The following is a 24,626-nucleotide window of genomic DNA, read 5'->3' as shown; positions in this document are numbered from 1 at the left end:
ATTTGTCTTGGTGTGGATTGGGCATTTGTGTGGAATGAATCCAAAGTTCAGTTTTTCCCTTGAGACAGCCCTCTGTAAAAGACAAAGAAAAAAAGAAAGAGAAAGAGAAAGAGAAAGAGAAAGAGAAAGAGAAAGAGAAGAAAAAAAGAGAAAAAAAGAAAAAGAAAAAGAAAAAGAAAAAGAAAAAGAAAAAGAAAAAGAAAAAGAAAAAGAAAAAGAAAAAGAAAAAGAAAAAGAAAAAGAAAAAGAAAAAGAAAAAGAAAAAGAAAAAGAAAAAGAAAAAGAAAAAGAAAAAGAAAAAGAAAAATGATTGGCATGAAAGGAAGTGATTAGGTAATAATTCTTCTTGTGGTAGAAATAGGAGCTTCACACAAATCCAGTAGAAGACATTAAAATAAACAAAAGGAGATGGCTCTTCACAAATAATCACTTTGTGGATTCTGCCAATGGATTTTGTGAATGATTAAGGGGTTACATTAGCTCAAGTAGAACTGAGCATCTGGGCACTGAGATGATGCTGTGGTTTTTTGTTGTTGTTGTTGTTATTTTTTTCCTTTTTTTTTTTTCTTTTCTGTGACTCGTTCCAGAAATGGATGAAATTTCAAAGAGATTTTGAAAATTTTAAGACAGCCTGCATACCCTGGGAAATGAAAATTAAGGAGATTGAAAGTAAGTAAGTAAGAATAGGATCTAGCATGATATTTCTGATGTCTCCCAAATGATACTTTTTTTAGTATATGTATCTATATTCAATATATAGTTTAAAATCAATGAGTATTAATTTTTTCACTAATATTTATTAAGCTTGATAATATAACTAGTTGAAAATTTTCTTCAGAGGGTATCACTTTACAGATTAAAATTGCAGCTATACAGGTAGCAGTTAAAGAGCCAGTGTTGAAATTAATCCTAGAAAAGTTTAATTGGGATTTTGCCATTCACTTTATTCACCTTCACTTTATTTTAAAATGCACACCAATCTTCATGCCAATGCCTTGTGTGGTGAGGCTGTGGGTGCAGGAAATGATGGCTAAAGTCTACTTAGAACTCTTTCATTCATACACAGAACATGTTGCACCTTGGAGTGGATTCAAAATACTGGTGAACCTTGGGCCACTTTTGTTCACAGCTAGGGCAGTCCATTTGTGACATTTTCCACGTTCCCTGTTGCAGTTCGGACCTGCCCACTCTGAAAATGCAGCTGAGGGCAGTCATGGCTAAATTGTCCTCATCCACAGTTAAGTTTTTTACTTACCAGAGGGGTCTGTTCTTGCCTGATTGGTGAAAAAGAATAAAGTACATGAGTTGTCTGTTCATTGGCTTGCAGTAACTATACAGATGCAGGTATTCTAACACATTACCTCACTGTAAATGTTCCAAATGGATGCATAACAGAGGTTTCATCAGGGTAACTGATACAAGAACTATAACTCAGTGCATGAAAAAAGGTATTCACAATACTACAGGGCTATTAGGATTTGAGCACAAGAAATAATGGGGCATGGAGAGGTCTACAAAAGTAACCTGAAATCAGAAATACTCATAATTTCCTGCACTGTATTTTTTGAGTCCGTATTGTCTCCCAAGGGCTGTAGTTTGGTTATAATTGGGTAATCTGCATCTCACAACCAGATAGAGTAACTCAAAATCTCTTGATTTATACCTCTCCCCAGACTTCCCAGTATGTCGGTCAATGCTAATATTGGCCACTTCACACAAAATTACAAAATGATGGTTTAATTCTGAACCATGAATAAAGCAGATTTAAATTACTAAACTCCTTGACAGAATGGCTTGTTCCTCCCTTTGCACAGCTGTGATAAATGTCTCTTAGTTGGCCTATTTTATATTTTGGGATTTTACCTATTTAAGTGTATTGAATTTTCTACCAACTGAGCTGTTACAGTAAAATATGAATTTATGCATCCCGAATAACACAAAGTATATTAACTTCAATTAACTTCATATTACTGACTGAAAGAATGTGTTACATATCTGCAAAAGAGTTTGGAAATAATGACGTAAATAAGTGTCTCTGAACAGAGAGATCTACTTTTCATTCGCTATCAGTGTGCTCCAGGCTGCCAAACTAGACTGTGTATGAAAAACCCATTGAAAGTTCATTTTTCCCCCTGCAAATGAATGGTAATGGAACTGAAACCTATTACTTATCTAATTGACAGCTCTCCTATAATCAGCAGAACTGTTTTAAAGCAAGCTGGGGTTTAATCTGAGCTATTATTTTTGTTTGGCCTAACTTGCAGAGCATGGGTCAAAACAGGCTCTTGGCTCTCAGTGCTTCCCTTGCAGCCTGTAATCTGTGTACAGGTCTGGGTCGGGGGTGTCTCAGGTCAAATACTTCACCTAGAGATGGGACTGCCTGAACACCTGGCTACAGATGGACCACATAAACAGAAAAGTTAGAGAGGGAAAGGGTGCAAACACTTGCAGGTAATGTTTTTCATCTCTAGTGAAAAAAATCTGGTCAGCACTCTTATACCAGCTCTGACAAGTGTTTTATCATCTTGGAAAGACTTTCCTTGCTGGCTAATTCTGCGCTGCTTCCCATTAAAACTGGGCTGGTTCTGGCTTAGCGTGTCAAGAATGCATAAAATCCACATCAGACAGAAAAAAAATAGAATTGAAACATAATTCTAGAGATTACTTAATAATAGCAAGCATCACAGCTTTTATATGACCCTAGAAAGTCTATTTAACTAATAGTTTTATATTTTTGTTCTTGTTTTTTCAGCCATCTCAAGACATCTAGTATGCAATATGCAAAAAATTTATTAGAATTATGGTAATAAAGGAAAAAATAAAATAAATGAAATTTAGAATTAATTAGAATTTAAAATTAATTAAAATTTGAATCCATCAAATGTGTAAAACCCTCTCTTGATTTTACTTCTTTTGAGTAAATTTTGTGCATTCTTAGATAAAATAACTTCAAAGGACCAGCTTATCTGCCTTTTAATCACATCTCATGTTTTCACAGGTCACTTTGGCTCATCAGTAGCATCTTACTTCATATTTTTGCGTTGGATGTATGGAATAAATATGATTCTCTTTGGATTGACCTTTGGTCTTGTAATGTTGCCTGAGGTGGGAATCTTTTAAATTATCTTTAAGGATTGCCATAAGAATTTCTGTTTTTGCAGTGAGATTTCATAGGATTGCAGCTTTAAACACGTTTTTAGTCTCTTTATGCTCCATTTGGAAGTATTAGACTGTACTAGACCTGTATAAGTGGGCTTCCTTTGTGGACAGTTGTCTCTACAGAGAGATGTCTTGAATTAAACAGGCTGGGAAAATGTAAAAATATATTTAGGGTTGTCTTCTGAAATGGTTTTTGAGGTCTGGGATGACATAGATGTGGGAGTTTTTTGTTGTCTGGGGAAGTGGATTTGTTTGTTTGTTTTTGGTGGTTCTGTGCATAACAAAGTAGAGGAACTGAGACTAAGACAATCCCAGGAGGACTGTTTTGTCCAAATGTGCATTGCTATAGAAAGATACATCTTCATGAGGCTCAGAGGATCCTTTCAGATGTAACACTCACATGTTTATAAGGCATAACAGGGTTATAAAGTCACGAGAGACCTCTCATATTTCGCAGTATGCAACATCTCTTTTAAAAGTGGTACATAGACCAGATATTGGACACAGACATAAATTACTTCTATGAAATGTAATACTTCCTGGGTTTCTTTGAGCCATCATATTGCCCTTCTAAAAGAAGGGCTTTTATGGAAGTAAAATTATTGTGCCAACTCCCAGGTTTTAATATCCCATATTCCTCTTATCTTTCTCATTTTGTAGTAAGCAGATAAGAAAGAGCTAGGAATTTCCAACAACTTCCCAGCCCAGCACTTCAGTGGGATGAAATTCCTCTGAAATTCTATTCCTCCAGGTAGATCCCTACCAATATATAGGGTTTGATGGGATTTATGATCTATGTCATTGCAAAAACATCTCTCAATGATTTTTGAGTGGTTTTGGGAGTTAGGAGATGTCCTAGGCCACTGGATGCTGGCTAGTGTTCCAATTTTCAAGAAGAGCAAGAAGGAGAACACTGGAAATTACAGGCCTGTCAGTCTCACTTCAGTGCCTGGTAAAGTTAAGGGGAAGTTTTTTTCTCTGAGGTATTGAAAAACACCTGAAGAACTATGTGGCTGCTCACTGCCAATATGGCTTCATAAGAGGAAAGTCCTGCTTTTCAAACCTATGATCCTTTTATGACAAAGTAATTCAACCAGTTGATCAAGGGAAGCCAGTGGATGAACTCTTTTTGGACTTCAGAAAAGCTTTCAGTACTATCTCTCCCTCCTGGAGAAAATGTGCAGCACAGAGCTGGATAAACACATCATGGCGTGGGTGAGCAGCTGACTCACAGGTCGGGCATGAGGGGTGATAGTGAATGGGGTGACATCAGAATGGTGACCTGTCCCCTGTGGGGTTCCACAGAGCTCCATTCTTGGCCCTGTGGTCTTCAGCATCTCCTTAATGAACTCAGGAGTGGAAGGGATACTAAGTAAGTTCACAGACAATCCAAAACTGAGAAGACCTGCTGACTCCCTCGGAGGCGGGGAGACCCTGCAGGGAGACTCAGCAAATCAGAGAAATGAGAAATCACCAACCATATGAAGTTCAACAAGGGAAAGTGCCGGATTCTGCACTGGGGTGGGCAACCCTGCATGCATGGTCAAGCTGGAGAATGAGATGCTGGAAAGCAGTACCATGGAAAGCGACCTGGGGGTCCTGGTCAGTGGCAAGTTGAACATGAGCCAGCAGTGCCCTGGCAGCCAGGAGGGCCAAGTGTGTCCTGGGGGGCATCAGGCCCAGCATTGCCAACCAGGCAAGAGAGGGGATTGTCCTGCTCTGCTCTGCTCTGCTCTGGGGCAGACTCACCTCGAGGGCTGGGGGCAGTTTTGGGTGCCATAATATAAAACAGACATTGAGCTGTTAGAGAGTATCCAAAGGATCATGAAGGGCACCCAGGGGAAGCTCTATGAGAAGCAGCTGAAGTAATTTGGTGTACTCAGCCTGAAGAAGAAAAGATTAAGGAGAGACTTCATCGCAATCTATGACTTCCTCATGAGGGGAAGAGGAGGGGCAGCACTGCTCTGTGGTGACAGTGACAGGGCCCATGGGAATGGTCTGAAGTTGTGTCAGCTGAGGTTTAGGGTACATATCAGAAAAAGATTTTTCACCCAGAGGATGGCTGGGCACTGGAACAGGCTCCCCAGAGAAATAGTCACAGCTCCAAGTCTCACAGCATTCAATAAGTTTTTGGAAAATACTTTCAGGCACATGATGTGACTCTTTGAGATGATCTTTTGCAGGGCCAGGAGTTGGATTTGATAATCTTTGCGGGTCCATTTCAACTCAGAATATTCTTGCATCGTCATATTGTGATCTTCCATAGAAGCCAAAACAGAATAAATGTCCAATAGTTTTCAGAGTGAGCCTGGAAAAGACCCCATGAGGAGATGTACTGTGCCTGAACAAGCATCTTGCCAACAGGAGGGAAACTGTCAGAATCCAAAAACTGATTCCATAGCATCTTCCCATACTTTTCATTTGAAGTATCCCAGTAAAATCCATACTGCAAGAAAAATTAATATTTTGGTCTTTGTAAGATAAACACCACTCATTAGAGAAATATGGATGCACTCTCTCTTGCCTTTGAATGTGAGAGGCACAGTTAGCAATCCATTGATACTAGTGAAATTTTAAATTTAGAACACACCCTTGAATGCATATGCTAAGCACAGTTGCAATCAGTAATGTGGGGAGCAGTGAAAGGAATTGTAGAAGTATGTCTTTCTCGTTAGGGAATTTAGGAACATAAAACCAGTCTTTCAAATAAATGGCAGTTTGCTGCTATTTTTCTTTAAAATATAAATTACTCTCATTTTTTGGTTTCAGGCTTTGATGGGTAAGCCATATGGCTCTTTGCCTAGAAAAACTGTCCCAAGAGCTGAAGAAGCAACTGCTATGAATTTTGCTACCCTCTGGGATTTTAGTGTAAGTGCATGATCTTGCAACGCTGCATATCCACATGACTTTTATTCACAATTACTTCATTATTTAATGTTCAATTATTTAATATGAATTATTTCAGGAGATAATTCATAAGAAAATTAATTTTCATATTTTTTCACAAGCTCTCTCTATAGATGTTTCTTTCAGACAAACACATAATGAAGCTTAATATTCACAAGCATGTCTCAGTATATGTAGCAATCCAAAGACACATGGGAAAATATCTCAAAGCTGGTTTGTCATTCTGGGGTATTGGGTTTCCACTTCTGAAGTGTGAATTTGGTCTTCTGCTTTTATATGATTAAGATTCTGAATTTTACAATGCAATATGAATTAGGAAATAAAGAGAAGAAAATACATTAAAAATAATAGTGAACTCCACACATTTTATCCCTTCGATTACATACAATGCCAGTGATGGATTCTCCTCGGATAAAAAAGCATTAGAAGACCTTTCTAAAAACATATGTATGTAACATTTTGCAGTGACTACTTAAAATGTCATTTCATCTAGTGCATTAGAGGTTGTAAATTTGAGTGACAGTAAAAATAAATCTTATCATGTGGCTAGTGAGATAATGGTACTGAAATTATAAAATGAGAAAGAAAAATATCAGGGAAATATTGGAGAGAAAGGAATTACAGCAACTTGAAGATTTTGCCAAGAGAATAGGCTAGAAGATCTTTATACAGAATATCAGAACAAAGCTTGTAAAATAAATGTGTTCCAGAGAAGATGGATGAAGGCATGGTAGAAAGACAGGAGAAGTTTTTAATAGTCAGAAATAAATGGACAGGTGTGAAGAAGAAAATGCAATGAGTAACAATGTAGCATTTAACAAAAGGAGCAAATGCAAACATCATAAACATAGAATAAGGCAATGAAAGAGATGGATCCCCTGTAAGATTGAGGGGAAAAAAAATTCTTGAGGCATGTCAGATTGTCAAATATTGTCTGAAGACAATGACTTCTTTGTCTTGTCATCTCTGTACTTTAAACAGCACAGAAGATAGTACCTTTCATCTGCTAGCAACACTTGTATGCTACCAGGTAATTTAGAAATAAATGATCACACATCACCAATCAATATTTTATCCTAAACAAAACACCAACAAAATCCAAGAATTCCAAGCCCTATGTAAGGACTTAAAAAATACAGCAGGAAACACTGTCCCCATTAGGTAAACCAACATAGTGGAACCTGAGATAAGCACAGATGCTGCAGTAGTTAATTCCAGGCCTAACAGGGGTGAAGGCTTGGTTAGCATCTGGACAAAAATTCCCACTGTGGCAAACAGCGAGAAAGGAAGCAAGTGCTCATCCACATGCCATCCCAAATCATGGCAACCTCGTGGACACCTGTAACTCAGACTGTACAAAGGTGATACCAAGGAAGAATGTCTTGGGACTCTTCCACTGAGAAGACCAGGGTGAAAAAGGACTGGCAGCATGCCACATGAATCCATGTGGTGATAGTGATATCTTTATCTTTCTACTTAATATCTCTCTGCCTCTGTCTCTCCATTCCTCTTTTTCTCTCTCTCTGTCTCTTACCCCCCCCCCCCCCCATTTCTTTCTCTCTCTCTCTCTGTGTCTCTCCCCTCCCCGCCATTTACCATTAAGTAAAATCTGTGCTGTTGAATTCAGAGTATGGTCTCTTATGGTCACCTTATTTTGGGCAGAGACATCTCTTTATAATTGGATCATAGCACCTAACTACTCTCTAAGACAAGAAAAGATGAGCTCAACATGCCCATTCTGCTTTCTCTTGTGCTTGATTCACATTAGTGACATGGCAAAGGGAAGCATATTTGTATTTTGATATATTCTACTTGGAATTCAATTTTAACATTTAGTTTTCAGTTTATAATCCAGTCATAAAATATTAGTGTCTCCAGTTTTATTGAAGTAACACATTTAATCAGTATTCTTTTATGTTAGTTCAGAAAGGAGTGAAAGACATCTTCCATGCACACTTACTTCTACAGAGTTGAAGTTATTTCTAATCTTATGGTGAAGTGATGTGGAATCAACAAACTGAATGATACACAGTTCAGGAATTACCCCTGACTTGCAGAACACAGAGACTAAAAAGGCATTTTAATGATTTTGGGGATCCAAAAGGCTTTCCAGAGCTGGATTAGGCTGTATTGAAACCTGGACTAAGATGGAATTATAGGTGACCAAAAATATGCAGTATACATACTATTGAATTTGAATGTGTTCTGACTGGTGTAGATGTTTTATTAGCACTTAGCAAGGAATGTGCTCCATTAGAATACTTGCCTTATTAGACATGAGCATATTTTTATTCATCATGCATAAGCACATCTCTCAAATCTAGTCAGAGATGAAGAAAAATGAGATATGTGGATTAAGATATTTTGAATAATATTTTTGTGTGCCATATATTTATATTTGATTTTCAGCTTAGAATTGTGAATTAGGTTTTTCAAATAAGCCTGAGACTCATTTTCAAATAAGCCTGAGACTCATTTCATGTATAGGAAAAGCTTCAATAAATCAAGTGCATGTTTTAAAAAAACAAAAGAGAAAGATGTTAGTAATTTTAAGGAAAGTGGGCAACTGAAAAACAATGGTAGCAAATGGTTTTTAAATTCACCTACCCTTCCTATTATTGTATTATTGTCAAAATTATACATGGTTTATCCTCCAACTATGCAGTGAAATACTACATATTGCACTTGGAATTCTTACATCCAGCTGGAGGTTTGCCACTGCTGCGCATGCACTGAGCTGTCCTGGGAAAGGCTCTGGTTTTGGCTTTCTTCTAGGAGATCAGTTCTTGCAATAACCTGAGAATTACCAGGAAGATTTAACTATTTGATCCATGCAGACACCAGCAATTTCTTACAGTCAATAACGTACTGTTGAAATTTAGAAAAATCATCTGTCTGACCAGTAGAAGAGAGGGAAATTCATACTATGATATTTAGAAGAGAGACTTTGAATTGCAGAGAAAGATACTGAACTTATATTGCATTTTTTACAGCCTTAGAATCGAGTCTAAATATGCTGAAGAATTACATACTGAATAATCTCCTATAAAATGCCCCTACCTATTGATTATCATATACACTGAATGATCACCCAATAAACAACAGACAACTGTTATTAGACAAAGAAACCATACAAGATTTTCATATCAAATTCAGGCAAATAAATTTTAGAAAGGTGAAAATTAAGTTAAAAATGTGGGATTTTATCTGCAAGTAATCTGAAAAACAATTTTTGTAAGACAATATGTTTCTTTCTTTACAAGAAGTATGTTATGACAAAGTTTTGACTCATTAAATTGTAGAGGGATTGTTAATGACCAGTTTTAAAAGATTTTGAAGTTGCTATGAAATATTCTATGTCTTTTTAAAATAAAGATACACTGTTCCTATTCTGTGAGCTTTATTATAGTGATATTTGCAACTAATTTGAATTCAATGAAATGAATGTTTTAATATATTGCTATTGACACATTTACTGATTATATGCATTATATATAAAAGTATAGCAAAATAACATTATAATTTTTTCTGACTTTTCAGGGCTTTGCACAGTATTCTGTACTCTTTTACGGTTATTACAATAATCAGAGGACAATCGGGTGGCTCAAGTTCAGGATGCCTCTTTCATATTTCCTTGTTGGAATTGGGTCTATTGGCTATAGCTTTATGATTGTCACTCGAACGTAAGTTCTCCTTGGCTCTGGAAAAAGTACATTCAAAAAGGCAGGTAATTCCACTGTTGACCCTGGAGACTGTCTTTTTAAAAAATGCACTAATTCTAAGTACAGGACAATGCAAGACCAAGTGCAAGGTCAAAGTTACATAAGAGTTCTTCAACCTGTATTTTTTAATCTATTTTGTGCCAGAAGTTGTGTTACAGGGTTGTGAAAGTGTGAGTAAATCTTTACTGAAATAACAAAACACTTCTCTCCTGAACTTCAAAATTAAAAATGAATGCATAAAGTGAGGAAGAGATCTGTCAGCCCATCTTTTCATAATACTTGGCATCCAGTAGATTTTCAGCTAAAATCCAGGAAATTCCATAATTCTACCTTCAGTGGTACTTTATGTGAGTTAAAACTCTTTTATGAAGGAAGAACACAAGAAAGAAGCATATGGCAAATAATTCTTCATTCACAGTTCAGCTCACACTCCACAGTAAATGCTGCCAGTTAATATAATCTTTAATACCCTTGGTTCAAGAAAGATGACCATCTAACACAGTAGTACGCCTCTAGCAGTGGTTTTATAAAAAGCATGTTTGCAGTTCAAGACTCAAAGACACTGTTAAACATTGAGAAAAATGCAGTTAGTGTATTTCCATTGTTTTGTTCTGAAGCCAGTATTTTTCACTTGCATGAGCACTAGATTAATTCATGCTCTGTTTTCAAACTGGCTTCCTGTATAAGGCAACAATCATTTGAGGAAAAAAAATGTCTTCAGTCACATATACATATTTTTGGAGATGTAACAAACTAGTACAATAAAATAGCAATTGATTTAGTTCAAAAGTAGGTTTTTAAATACTTTTGATAAAACAACTACCAAGATTAGAAAAGTCTTAGTCCCAGACAATTTTATTTCAATGACTCTCAGACAAAAAATATTCCTGATAGCAGGAAAACCCCGGAGCCCAAAACAAAGGAATATCCTTAAGAAAAAAAATACATCATATGTGCTAATTTTCCATCTTGCCATATGGCACTAATTATGACCAATATTTAGGTAATCATATGAGAGTTCTTGCCGTCTTCTGCCCTTTTCTGTTTCTCCAAAAATGAGCACAGTGAGCACAGAAACTAAAAGCAGTGTAGCAGGAGGTGCTATCATTTTTCTGCTGTTGACTGAGAACAGAGAAAGGTCTATGTGAAAGAGATAGTGAGGATTATAAGCACTATTATTTTATTTAGAGGAAATATTTAGATGTAGATCTCCTCCCTTCAACTCCTGCAGTATATAACATAAAATTGAAATATTTGTGATTGCAAAGAAATTATATTCTTATCACAATGTCATAATTTCATTAGAAACTCTTGAGAAGGAAATGTCTTTCTCTATAAATCAGAAGCAGGGCAGACTTTTATCAAGAACCTTTTGTGATGTCTGACTCTTATGGATAAGACTAACCCTGATATTGATTTTTGGCATCTCAGAAAGGTTTTCTGTATTTGCTTACTATTCTCAATCTAGATTTCAGAGCATGTATTTTACTGGACTTTTAAAAATGTGACGCATAGAATGCGTTAATATTAATATTAATATTAATAGCATAGCTGTGGTGGATTATTAAGATTTAAAATAAGTGTTACCTTTTCCTGACCAGAAATACTGACGACTAAGTTGTGTGTATCTTATCTTCTTGAATTAGGTGGCAAAGTATACAAAGCAATACCATGGTTTTTTACATGAATGAAACTCCTTTAAAACTGAGAGCTTTGAAGACAAGATTAAGTTTAATCTGAAGAAATACTTCTTTGAAGAAATAATCTGATGTTTCTGGACACTGTAATAAATATTTTAGTATATGCATAGGAGATGATAGGGAAGATTGTTGTATGAGTGCTATATTATATGTTAAAACCACTTTTTCTTCTGCCTTGTTATTTTAGAATATTTCTTATATTCTTTGTTATATGTTTTGCTTTATTTATGCATTTATTTTGTCTATTGCTTGCTTTTAGAATATTTTGTTTATTGGATTTTTCTTCTTTTTCTATTTGTGAACTCTCTAATAAAGTCTCTTGCAGTTCAGGATGCTCTGCACCTTTCTATTTAAGAGATGTTCTCAATATTGTTGTTCTACTAAGCTTTTTATCTAGCAGAGTTTCTCTGAGAGGTTAATGAAATACATTTATTCTTTCTCATAAAAATATTTGTGGTGAGCTCATAAAGTGTCTAAATAAGAAAATCTCCACATTGCTCACTTGTTTCAGAAATAAAGATTTAGTAAAGCATAACTAACAGCAAGAATGATGTAGAGTTTTTTCAGGAAAAGAGTTAGAAATCAGGAACCATTTAAAAGTCATGCCCACAAAGCAGAACTAGAGCTAACAAGTGCTTCCTGTGTCTTTGCGTTTTCTGTAGAATGGCAAAGAATGCAAATGACGATGGTGGTGGGGATGACACTAGTTTTAATTTCAGCTGGAAAATGTTCACAAGCTGGGACTACCTGATTGGCAATCCTGAGACAGCAGATAATAAGTTTGCCTCCATCACAACAAGCTTTAAGGTAAAACAGAGTTTACTAAGGAGAGACAACACGATTTGGCTTTCACACTGGTGTGAATTAGGTGGAATTAAGGTCAAGAGTAAGGTGTGCTGAGGCTCAGAAACGTGTACTTAAATTGGCATCTGTACACCCTTCTGAGTCTCTGTGTCTTGCCATCAGAATTTTTTTCTTTGTAATTGTGAAAGAAATAACACTAGCATCTTTTGTGTCCTCTCTGCTGACAGTACCAGTTTTAGAAAACTGATTCTACTGTAAAAATTATATTTTCTTTTTTCTCATCTCTGATGGCTTCCAGTTTCTATGGTGTTTGTCTGAAAAACTTTTAAAAACTTTTTTCAAAATGTTGCTCCCCTTTTGGGAACCTCACATTGTCAATTTCTCTTGTTACAGAGAAGAGATATAACAGAATATAATAATAGAATATAATAGAAAATGATAGAATAATCTGTATAGGGCTATTTATCAGAAGAACTGGCCTCAGAATTTTGAGTTTCTACTTGCTTTTAGGTAAAAAAATGTCTTACTTTCAAATTAATTATAAAATATAGCCCAATATGCAATGCAATGTTAGGCCTCTTTCCAGTGTATAGGGTATACTGATTTCAAGAGTAGTTGTGTAAGGAATCTGGGGCAAGATGTAAGACACAGGGTTGTGAAAACAATGGAGGGGATATATTCTATATGTTGAATGTTAAAGAATGTGTTTGTGCTGTAGGGTGGCTGGGACACACCAGTGTAGCATGCAAAAGAAGATTTAATTTTCAATGTAATGTACAGATAACAAGAGGTGTAGTGTTTTGAGACAATGAAGAAGGTGCCAGGCTCGCAGTCACACTGACAAGTGTGACACTCTGAGCACTGGCTGCTCTGCTCAGCTGCACTCTTCCTGTCCCCAGCAGTGGCACACACAGACAGCACACCCACTTCACCCTGTCCGCCCCCTCAGCTGCAGGTATAACAGAGAACTGCCCTCAAATGTAAGTCATCAAGAGAAGATGCCAAGAAAGAAATTACAGGAGAAATACTGATTGAAAGTGCTGAATTTGTAAGAGCTTCCCTGCCTGCCAACTAAGAGCAGATGTTGAAAGCTATTTGGGAAAGAATACAAATCTGTTGAGAAAAAGGCTTAATTTTGAGAAACAAACTCATGAAGATTTACTGTAATTGCTGCAAACAAGCAAGGAACCTCAGAGAGAAAGGGTGAAATCTTGGCTTGGGTGAGGTCATGGGAGATTTGTCTGAAAGCTGTTGCAGTCTCCTCTCATTTATGTGACAAACACATGCTGTAAAAGGAGCAGAACCATGAAAGGCAATTATTACACTGTCGTTCAGCTTCCCCTCTGGGCAACAGATCCCTAAACCCCTAAACAAAGTCAGAAGCTGTGACAAAACTTCCTTTCATGAGGACCCTCCAGACCAAAAGCTCTTTCACCTGGAAAGAGTAAAAACTGGAGATTATAGTTGCCTTAGAGTCTTAATATTTATCAGTTGTGATCAAGGGTAAATGTGGGGCAAACATTTTGTTGTGCAGTCTGACACTCTGCACTGTCCAATTTTCTGGGGGGGATTCCCGCATCTTTTCATTCTTTCTGAGTTGCTGACTTTCAGAGTAAAACATTTGCCTCTTTTCTCACAAATGTGCATTTCAAAAATGTGACATTTCCTTTTCTGACAGACAATCAATCATTTATCCTGCTGTATCATTCAACCTTGTTTCACCTTGCAAGCTGAAAGAACATGCTAGGTATTTTTTGACACATGAGTACAAGTGTAACAAGACTCGTTGTGGGCACAATCAACAGGGGCAAAGGCACTCTGGCAAAACCCCAGAATATTGCGGGACCTGAACAGGATTTTATGAGACAATATACATTCATCTCAAAACTTGAACCCCAGACGTCCATTTGCATCTTTGTAATTTATTTAACTGACTTCTAACAATTGAAGCAATGTAGGGCCTTGACCATTAAAGTATTGATAATATTCTTTTCTTTCTAACAAGTGCAGGAAGCAATTGTGGAGGAGCAGGAGAGCCGAAAAGAAGAAAATATTCATTTGACTCGATTCCTAAGGGTTCTTGCTAACTTCTTAGCCTTTTGCACACTTGCTGGAAGTGGCTACCTCATCTTTTTTGTTGTAAGAAGATCCCAGCAATTTGCCTTGGAAGGTCTGGAGAACTACGGGTGGTGGGAAAGAAATGAAGTTCGTGCTATTTCTATAATAGATGTGGTTTGAAACTGTGCTCCTCTGCTTTGCACGTTGCCTTTTTGTCCCCGGTAGTTTAAATACTCTGTGTGGGTGGGAAATATCTAACATAAGAATTGCATATGTCTCTCTGCTTCCATCAAATTTCTACTTGGCTTCTTTCAAATATCCCTCAGTATTTAGATTTCATTTGAGGCCTTTACATTTCCTCCTCTGTGCTCTTAGGATTGTTTTCCAGACACTCTATGGATTCATAAGATGTCTTCAAGGAGCCCACTCTCTTCTTCCTTTTCTCCTGAGACTGGCCCAAACAGAGTAATTGATCTGTGGGGACAGAGAAAGTTACTTGGGGCTTCATGGATACAACTCTGCAGTGTAGCAACAGGTTGAAACTGATGCCTTCCAGTTCCACTTGCCCTGTCCATGCGTCCCATGAGATTTTCTTTTGTGCCTAATCTGAGCCTAATGCTTCCCTCAAATGCAGATGCACCCTGCCTGATAAGGGTGTATGGTGAAGATGACGATTTTGTTTGTTGCAGCAGTGTGCGTGTGCACCTGAAGTCAGCGTGCTGTTTGAAAACCTGGGAAGGTTTTACTTGTTTAGCAAAAATGCTACTGTGTTTGTTGTAAAACTAGTTTGTTACTTCAAGGTTATCATTGAGCTGGAGTGTAAAGTACATACCTGACTTAAAGTAAGGAAAAAAGTGTTAGCCTCACAAAGCTGATGAGATGGGTGATGAGGAACATGGAAAAGCAATCCAGAATTTTCAACACCAAAGCCTGACTGAGAAAGTAACATTAAAATATCAAATAATCCACTTCTGGAATCCAGAGAAATAGGACTGTTGAGAGTGGATTAGGTTAGTTGTTATCACATTTTATTTTGATAGGAAAGGAAAAATTGTGTACAAAACTTCTTGATTTAAGGCAACACAAGCTCTGAGACAACAGAGCTTGGAGGAATTCAGCTTTCTCTCAGTTTAAAGATGTGGTAACAGATTTGTGCAAACAGGAACTGGGCTACCAAAGGCTGTTATATTAGTTTATGCTGTAATCTGGAAAGTAGGTAACATTTGTCTTTATGTTCATAGTTTTGCTTTTGTTTCTATAATAAAAATATGCTTCTAAGGTGACAGAACTAAGATCTGGAGCAGGTATATCTCCAAAGCAGAGTGGATAAAACAATACTGACATTATTTGGCTAAAATTTTTTCCTATTGATGGGTAATTAACATATTTATGAATACAAAACATTGCCCTTGACTGGATATTAATATTTTAATTGCATAAATATATTTGGCTTCTGAGTGAAATTTACACATTTTTCTTATTCTATAGATCAAATTTTCTTATGTTTGCATCATTAATATATGAATTGAGGATTTGATCAGAAAAAAATCCCAATGCCTAATGTAAAATTTTTAAATTTAAAAAAAGCGCATTTCCTATGTGCAAGGAAGAAGGAAGCTCTAAAAATATACATTCTTCATGAAAGTATTAATCTGCTTTTGTAGAAAATTTCATTACACTAGAGTCATTAAGGAATTGAACATGGTTTATATGTGACTGAGAAACCCCTGGTAAATATATTTTTTGTCATGTGTTCCTGAAGTTCACAGCATAATGGGATGCTGATGACTTTGTGGAAAAGATATTTTTCTCTCTGACTCTCCTTCTCTCTCTTTAATGCTGTAAATGTTTTTATCTCCCTCTCCATATCAGTAGTTCCTAGTTCTGCCAGAACACAGTTCAGATACACACAGTCTAGTGTGTCATGGAATAGGGAATTAGTGGAAAGAGGCAGACTGGGACTGTGTGTGGATTCCATCAACTTGTGATACTCAGAGTGGGTTTTGGTTTTTATTAAATCAAATACCAAATAAAAATTAGTAATGTAAATATATTTTTCACCCAAATTGGAATTAATAGAATAATTTGTCTCTAATATTTCACTGTCAACTTTTTTCCCCCTCCTCAGGTGAACACAGTTATGTCACTTTTAGGAATGTTCTGTCCAACTTTATTTGATGTAATCAGTTCTCTGGAAAATTACCACCCTCGAATAGCTCTAAGATGGCAGCTGGGAAGAATCTTTGCTCTTTTCCTTGGCAATCTCTACACTTTCATTATTGCCCTAATGGATGAAATCAACCTCAAGGCAAGATATTTTCTTCCCTTCACTATGTTTGACAGGTTGCTGGGCAACACTGAGGCACTCCAGTCAGTCACAGACATATCTGTGAAAGGCATTCTTTTATTTCTGTTCTGCAAATTACATTTATCTAAGTTAGCAATGGGAATTTTGGGATAGACAATCTTGAGAGTTGGTAACAAGCTCACATTGATTTTTTCCCCCCGATTTATTTCTTTACTTAGTTGGAAGAAGAAAAGATAGTCAAATACAACATGACAATATGGGAAGCCAGTCTGTACAATGGTACTATTCCAGAGAATTCAACTGCTCCTCCAATACAGGTGGATCCTGCTGATGTCCCCAGAGGACCATGTTGGGAAACAATGGTAGGACAGGTAATGTAGCTGCTTGGAGCTCAGATTTGAAAATAGATCATACAGTCTCTTACAGGACATGATATCTAAATCCTCTGTATTTTGGCTAACAAGCGAGACAATGTGAGGAGAAGCAGATGTGGGACTTTCTCTTGGACCAAAAGTTTTTTAAAAATTATTTTATTTTCTTTGAATCCTGTCTAACAGGAAGTTCTTTCTTGTGTTAGTTGATTGAATGGAAAGCATTTATTTTTTCCCTCTCCTTTCCTCTATCCTCTTAGTTTCCTTGCTTGTCTACTAATTTTGAAAAAATAAAGGAGTAGCTCAAAAGGGACATGTATGTAAGACAGCTCTTACAACAGTATGCTTTTGAGAAGGCATCTCTGTCTTTAGCCAAGTAAAATAATGCCTAATGACAATAAAACTTTAGTGGAAAATCTGCTCAAATATTTTATTGGATTCAGTTGAACATTCACTCTTACTGACCCACTAGCATAAAATATGGTTTCCAACAATTTTCTAACGTACCATTTTCCTCTATTTGATCCTACTTTGTTGTTGTTTTGTCCATGACAACAAACTCAATACTGAATAAATTTTGCTGTTTCTCCACCACTCTAGCAATCTGTTCTCCTGAAATAATAAATCTCTAGCAGGGACCATATAGGCAGGAAAATCAGCTCCTTTCTTTTCACTGATGCTGAATAAGAAGCTAAGAACACCAAAAGCTCATAATGAAATAATTTTACCCTTAATTTCATATCAGGGAGAGTAATGTCTTTCTGGGCTGTCAGGGTAAGGCCTGGTACAGCAGGTTTTAGTGAAACATAAAATGCCTAACATAAAAGTAGAGGCATGAGGATTTGCATTTGGATTTTCTTCCTCTCCATATCCACTGGACATTGACACTCCTTGAGAAAGAAGCCATTCACTTTTTTTTTTGTTTTTAATATTCTCAAAGAGATCAAAAGCAGTTTAAGAACTCTAGAAAATGAGGGGCAGTAGTTCTAGCACGTTACAGAATCAATGAATATAGGAAGGTCAAGAGTTTCGTCCATGTTGAAGTAGGATAAGCACAATTAAAGATCTAGTACAGTACTTAATTATTATTGTAACTATTAATTGCTTAAATGTATTCTTAAAAGAGAATATTGCTCTAACAGGAATTTGTGCGCCTGACAGTCTCTGACATGATGACAACATACATCACAATTCTAATTGGCGATTTTTTGAGAGCCGTCTTTGTTAGGTTTTTCAATTATTGCTGGTGCTGGGATTTGGAGTACGGATTTGTAAGTATCTGATTTTAAATGTCTTTCCTATCCATCACTTGACAATTTAGTAAACAAAATACATTTTCATGTCAATGCTGTAGAGTTAACTTTGGTAAATACATCAACTTCAAAATCCCTGAACTACACATGGTGTTAGGTTTTTTTTGCATTTTGCTTATGTCTTAATATTTTTCTTCTTCTTTAGACTTTGCTAACTTTAGGACTTCTTTAATTTATTTTATTTTGTAAGAGCAAATTTTATTTTCTTTGTAAGAACACACATTTTTCACACATTTACTATTTGAACATTTCACAGAGTATAATCTCATTGATTGGATAGGGTCTTCAAGCACAGTTCTTGTGAAGAAAACTATGAAAGACCCTCTTCTAGAAGTATTACTAGATAGATAGATAGACAGATAGATCTGTATTTCATTAGAATTAGTTTAGCTGATGTAAAATTAGTAAGGCCCATAACAAATGCAGGCACAGAACTCTTCCCCTGGGAGTTGAGACTTGCAGTCTCACACTGACCTGATCCAAGTTAAATTTGCCAGCTACTTATGCTTTCAGGGTCTGATGCTGTTTTTCATCTTTTAAGTAAGAGTCATGGTATTGTCAGAGCTTGTGAAACTCCTGAAGCTGGTTTTGTACTTACTGAGAAGTACAGAAAAAGGCTACATAATTTAAGACTATCAAGAGTATCTCTACATAAGCAGTCATAGTTGTAATTTTCACCACCTTTTGTCAAAATTTTATCTTCATACATGTAAAAATTTCTCACATTGCTAAGAACTGCATCTTGGGAAATCCCAGTGTTCCAAAGAAAGTGAAAGTTTTCATGTTTTGTGTTAAAAAACTCTTGCTTCTGGTACAGCAATCTCATTCTTCCTTGCTGACTCCTATGAAATTTCAGCATTATTTTTATGTTTTACCTTCCAGCAGGACTAGTGTGGGGATGGATACAAAGACTACCAGTTAGTCAGGTTGTGGTCAAACAGGTAATAACTGTTGCAATATCAAAATGAAATGGAAAGAGTTCGAATATAGCATGAACAGAAAAATTGACAACGACGCATCTGCTTGTAGGGGATCCTGAAACCATTTTATAATTGACATTTTTATTTGGCAGTATATAGGAATGTCTGTAATGTTCTGGTCCATTTTGGTCCCCAGGTCCAGTAAGCTGCCTGAAACAGCACCTGGAAGTGGAAGTTGAAGCTGGAAATCACTGAATTTCTAGAAATAGCTCATTTGAAAACCTTCCTTAGGAAGTAGCTATACCTGTGTCTCTGTGGTTAGTGGTCATGGATATATATCCATTAATTTTAAGCCTTTTGCTACAAGAAAAACATTTTTGATGATCAAGATATCCTTTGGTGAAGAATTCCAGAGATTAACTTACATGTTGTGTGGGAAGACCTTATTTTTATTTGTTTAAAAATTGGATTTCAAATTATTTAATCTGTAAATGCTAGCACCTACGTTACAAAAAGCAGTCATGCATTATTTTAGTCTCTATGATCTTATTAATATCTCCATGTTTCTTTTGATATTCTAACCTATACATATCTCTTTAGTCAACTGCTTTTCAAGTGTAATATTAGTAATCTCTTTAATTGTTCCCCTTATGTTAGCAGATTCATAAATACATGTGACATAAATATATCACTTCAATGAAAACATATATATATGTGTATATGCATAAAATTACACAGAAAAAGTGCAGAAACTTCAGATATTCCAACAGCACAGCACAGTACAAGTCAAAATTGTGGCTTTAATTGAAGACTTCAGTAGAATGACTTTGTCTTGCTTCAGTTGTAAGGGAATTGTTATTTTTGCATCTCATGCCTCTCTTACCCTCTATCAGTTATCATATGTGGAATATATGCATTATTCATGGTCTTTTTGTCCATCATTATGATGAATCATGCAAGACACCTGTTACAGTTTAAAAATATATAAATATATAAATAATATGTATAAATATATAAATAATATATTTGAAACAAACATTCAGGTACAAACAAAACATTTAAAGCCATCAATATCTTAGCAGAAAGTTTTGATCTGGTGCATATGGACACAAAATAACATCTGTTGCCTTTCAATCATTGCTTAAATTCAGTGTATTCGATATTTACAACTGGAAATTTTAATAAATAAGAAATAAATAATTAAGGTAAAAAAAAATTAGTAAGTGATTAAAGATTTGAAAAACCAGAATGAAGGGTCAAATTATTAGTTCAGAAATAAAAGACTAAACAATATTTATGGTATTTCTGTGCCCACACTGGAAATAAAAATGTATGATACAGGGCTTTCTTCAGCAAAGAAAGAGATAATGAGACCATATAAAGTTCTTAAAGTTCTGAATCTTAAAGGGAAAATTAGAATCAAATACCCAAATTCAAAATAAGATATCCATAAAAAAAATGATTGGGAACCTTTATCAATGTTAAAAGGAAAACTAAAAGTGCAATTGCTGGAATATGAAAAAAAAAAGGAAAAATAGTGCTAGAGTTCAATTGGGTATTAAATCAATTAAATCACATTCATCACATTAAATTTCTCTGCTGGTGCTGTACTGGAGGACAAAATATTTCGATAACCAGTGGCAACTCCAATGGACATTTTCTAAATTGTTTTAATTTTCCATTAACACCTGCTTCTGAACAAATGTCAGAAAGATTTTCAGTAAATGCTGTGAACTATATTAAATACTACCTTGTAGCCTTGAATTATATAATTTATTTCATGATTCACTGATAAAATGCATCAAGAGGCCTTGCAACATGATGCCAGTGTGGTGCTACTCTTCAAAGTGAACATTTTCATCTACTCTGACTCATCTTAAAACCCTTTGTGCAAACCTAATGAAAACACCTGTATAATTTCTTTCAGCCATCATATTCTGAGTTTGATATAAGTGGCAATGTGCTGGGACTGATCTTTAACCAAGGCATGATCTGGTAGGTTTGGCAAAGCATGTTGCATCTGCAGGATGGTGGGATTTATCTCTGTGAAGGATTTTTCTGAAATACTGACCCTATCCCATTTCTTTAATTTGATGGAAGTATATGCAATATATACCAAACTCTGATACCATACAATCAGTTGGAACAATTCAATACTAGTTATGGACTGAGATTATTGGACCACATATATCAGGATTTTGCACCGAGTTGATAAAACCAACCAGTAAAAATCTGCATAAATTAAATTTACTCTTTTGGTCACTGACTGCTTGCTGTAGTGTTTTGCTTCGAAATTTAGCCTTTCAGTGAACCTTACCATTCTTTTCCCCTGTTCCTATGCAAAAAGGCCTTAAAGCAAATGTATTTATACTTATCTGTGTAGTCACATGAATGTGTAAACAATGCTACTGCTGCAGCATCAGTCAGATGTAGAGGAAAGGTGTAGGTTTTCATTCTATTTTTGGAGTTTACATGACTGGTAAAGAACACCAGCATATAAAGTCTTCATGCAACATGCTCAGTCTTCCTCAGGAACTGTTCTCTGCAAGCATTTGACTTCTCAATTCTTGCTAAGGCCTAATTTTTTACATTTAGTATGACCTCGCTGATCAGGCTTTTTGTATGGTAAAAGCCGTCCCTTCAGTAAAGCCCTTTATCATTTCATTTAAGATGCATGAAAAGACGAAGGGGATATATTAAAATAATAAAGCCTGTCATTTTTCTGTACTCAGAAGGTCTTTCCAACCCTAATGTAAATATCTCTCCTGTTTCCAAATGGAATGTCTGAGGCACTCAGGGGCAAAGCAGCTTAGCTTGATCATCTTGATCACAGGATCAAGGATTAAGGAAGAAGCAGGTTCCCAATCTCTTGTATTCTGTACTGTTTGACCAGGAAAATGAATTTAGCTGCTCTTAAGTCAGCATGACATAAGAAAGAAGGTGTGATGAACATTAAAATGTGCCAATTATTTTGGTGCCATAACCACGCAACTATATATAATAAGGGAAAAAAATATATTTTACAGAATCAATTAACAGATTGTTGGCAGGAAGCACTAAATTAGCATGGCAACAGCAGCTAAAATAAATGTAAATTAAGCAAAAATATCTTTCCAAAAAAGTGCTAGTATATCAATAAAAATTATAAATTATGAATGAAATTATTTTGTTTATACCTAGCTGTAGGAATTGGTAATATCTATTTTTTTATAAAAAGACTATCATTTTTTGACACAACACAAGCAAGATGCTACCTGGAAAAATTAGAGTGAATAACTTTTCACCAAGTCCTCATTTAATTTGCAGAGAAAGAGAATTTTGTAACAAGAAGTTCATATTTTTATGAAGATAATTCTCTTTGTATTCATTCAAGCTTTTTTAAAAAGAAGCAAAGGCCAGTTTAAAAACCCCATAAAGTTGGCTATATGAATTGCTAAGTACACAGTGTGCAAAACATATTGACAGAGGGAATTTGTGGCATACTTGGAAAGACAGAAATCTTATAGCATAGTGGTTATTTTATTTATATTCTTCTCTTCTAGGATGGGATCTTTTTATGCTCCATGTCTCCCAGCAATCAATGTGTTCCGCCTCCACACATCAATGTACCTGCAGTGCTGGGCAGTGATGTGCTGCAACGTACCCCAGGAACGAGTCTTCAAGGCTTCCAGATCCAATAACTTCTACATGGCCATGCTGCTTTTCATCCTTTTTCTCTCCACACTACCTGCTGTGTACACCATTGTCTCCATCCCACCATCTTTTGACTGTGGTCCTTTCAGGTTCTTTGCATTTTACCTCCATCTTTTGAAATTTTTGAAATGATCTGCTTCCCCACATCACAGAGAATGATGAAGTAATGAAAAAGTGCCTCTATAATAAGGATTAGCACCTGATATGCTGAGTGTTTAATTGTGATACGTTTCTCATTGTGGATAATTCCCAAAGCAGGAATCCTGGAAAACTGACTAATTCTTTAGAAAGTTTTATCTGAGGTGTAGAACAGAAAAACTTTTATTTTTGTCAGTTTCAATGAAAAAAATTATTTTTACTGCTGCACTGAAGTAAAATTATTTTTATGGAGTAGAGCAGTGACCTGTTGTGTTTGAAAGAGATGGCTTTCAGGAAATGTCTGTATGTCCTGTATGAAGGGCAGATCAGAATGCGTGAGGGTGTGATAAATGTACTGTGGCTCAGTCTTTGAATGCCTTGACTCTCTCCAGCTCACAGAATTTCATGAGTCTGTACTAGCACTGTGAAGCTGAATTTGTTTCTGAAGTCTTCAAGGTCTCCATAGTCATGGACCTTTTCTAAACACCTAGGCCTGCCCTGCAAACACATCTTGAATTCAAGGTAGTTTAGACTTTGCCACACTTTCTCCTTCTGTGCACAGTACCTGGAAAGTCTAGGATCATTTGAATCATCTTTACCTGCCAGGTAACATGAGATAAATTTATAATGAGTTGTATAATTTGACAACAGACAAGACAAGAAATTAAAAATTTTAAAAGTCTTTAGCCTTTGTTTTTGAATAAAATATTTAAAAAGCAGGAGTGAGAGAACCGTAGAAGAGTCATTGTGGTTGCAAGGGAAGTTTTAAATAAAATATTACTGTTGTAAAATGTTTTAAAATCTGTGATCCCCGGTGCACTTTGTAACGGAGCAGAAGTCTCACCACATTAAATCTGGGGAAAGGCAAAATAACAGATTGTCATTGCAATAGTCATAGGTACCTAAAAGGGAGAACCACATGACATGGCAAAAATTCTGGCAACACAGAAAATTGTTTGAATTTAGTGAAGAATTTACAACTAAACAAGAGATGCAAATTAAGATTTTTTTTAAGTCCTAGCAAAAATACATTGAGGGAAATATTTGAAGTCAGATATGAGTAGCAGCAGTTATTGAATTGGGTATTAACTAAATGGTGAGATTACTCTTCAAAATGAGAAGGATAATTCTTGCCACTTTTTCTCTGTTATGTTCTTCATCAAAAAGTGAAATCTTCAATGTAACTTTTGATGGGGAGCACTTGAAACTGATGAAGGTTCATTCAGCCTCAGTATAGGTAATGCTACAGTGGAATAGCCAGCGAATAAATACTGGTAGATCGTTCCTTTACATTTAAAAACCAAAACATTTTCCTGTTGAGAGCTCAGTGTCCCATCCATTTTGAAATTTGTGAATCATTTAGGGTTTAGTTTTGATTTGGTTTTTTTTTAAATTTTAGTCCATTCATTAAAGCAACATACGCAATTCAACAGAGACCTGCCAGGAGTAGGGAAGAAAGGATAGAATTAGCCACGGCGCAGCAGAGGATGGAATTTCTCATCTACTGTGAGTGGGTAGGGCAAATAGAGAGAA

General features: G+C 36.0%; 1 protein-coding gene across 1 annotated transcript in view; it reads left to right on the top strand.

Annotated features, from left to right (window-relative positions):
- Positions 1–24,626, top strand: part of TMC1 (transmembrane channel like 1) — a 64,552-nt gene that overhangs the window by 37,216 nt on the left and 2,710 nt on the right. The window contains 11 exon segments of the mRNA XM_005423442.1: positions 588–669; positions 2,999–3,105; positions 5,929–6,027; positions 9,607–9,749; positions 12,151–12,295; positions 14,303–14,497; positions 16,479–16,658; positions 16,877–17,029; positions 18,172–18,300; positions 21,190–21,257; positions 22,805–23,044. Coding sequence (XP_005423499.1) covers positions 588–669; positions 2,999–3,105; positions 5,929–6,027; positions 9,607–9,749; positions 12,151–12,295; positions 14,303–14,497; positions 16,479–16,658; positions 16,877–17,029; positions 18,172–18,300; positions 21,190–21,257; positions 22,805–23,044 — 1,541 coding nt within the window.

Source organism: Geospiza fortis, unplaced genomic scaffold (assembly GCF_000277835.1).
Source record: "Geospiza fortis unplaced genomic scaffold, GeoFor_1.0 scaffold279, whole genome shotgun sequence".
NCBI classification, from domain to species: Eukaryota; Metazoa; Chordata; class Aves; order Passeriformes; family Thraupidae; genus Geospiza; species Geospiza fortis.
This window is presented reverse-complemented; position numbering and strand designations above follow the sequence as displayed.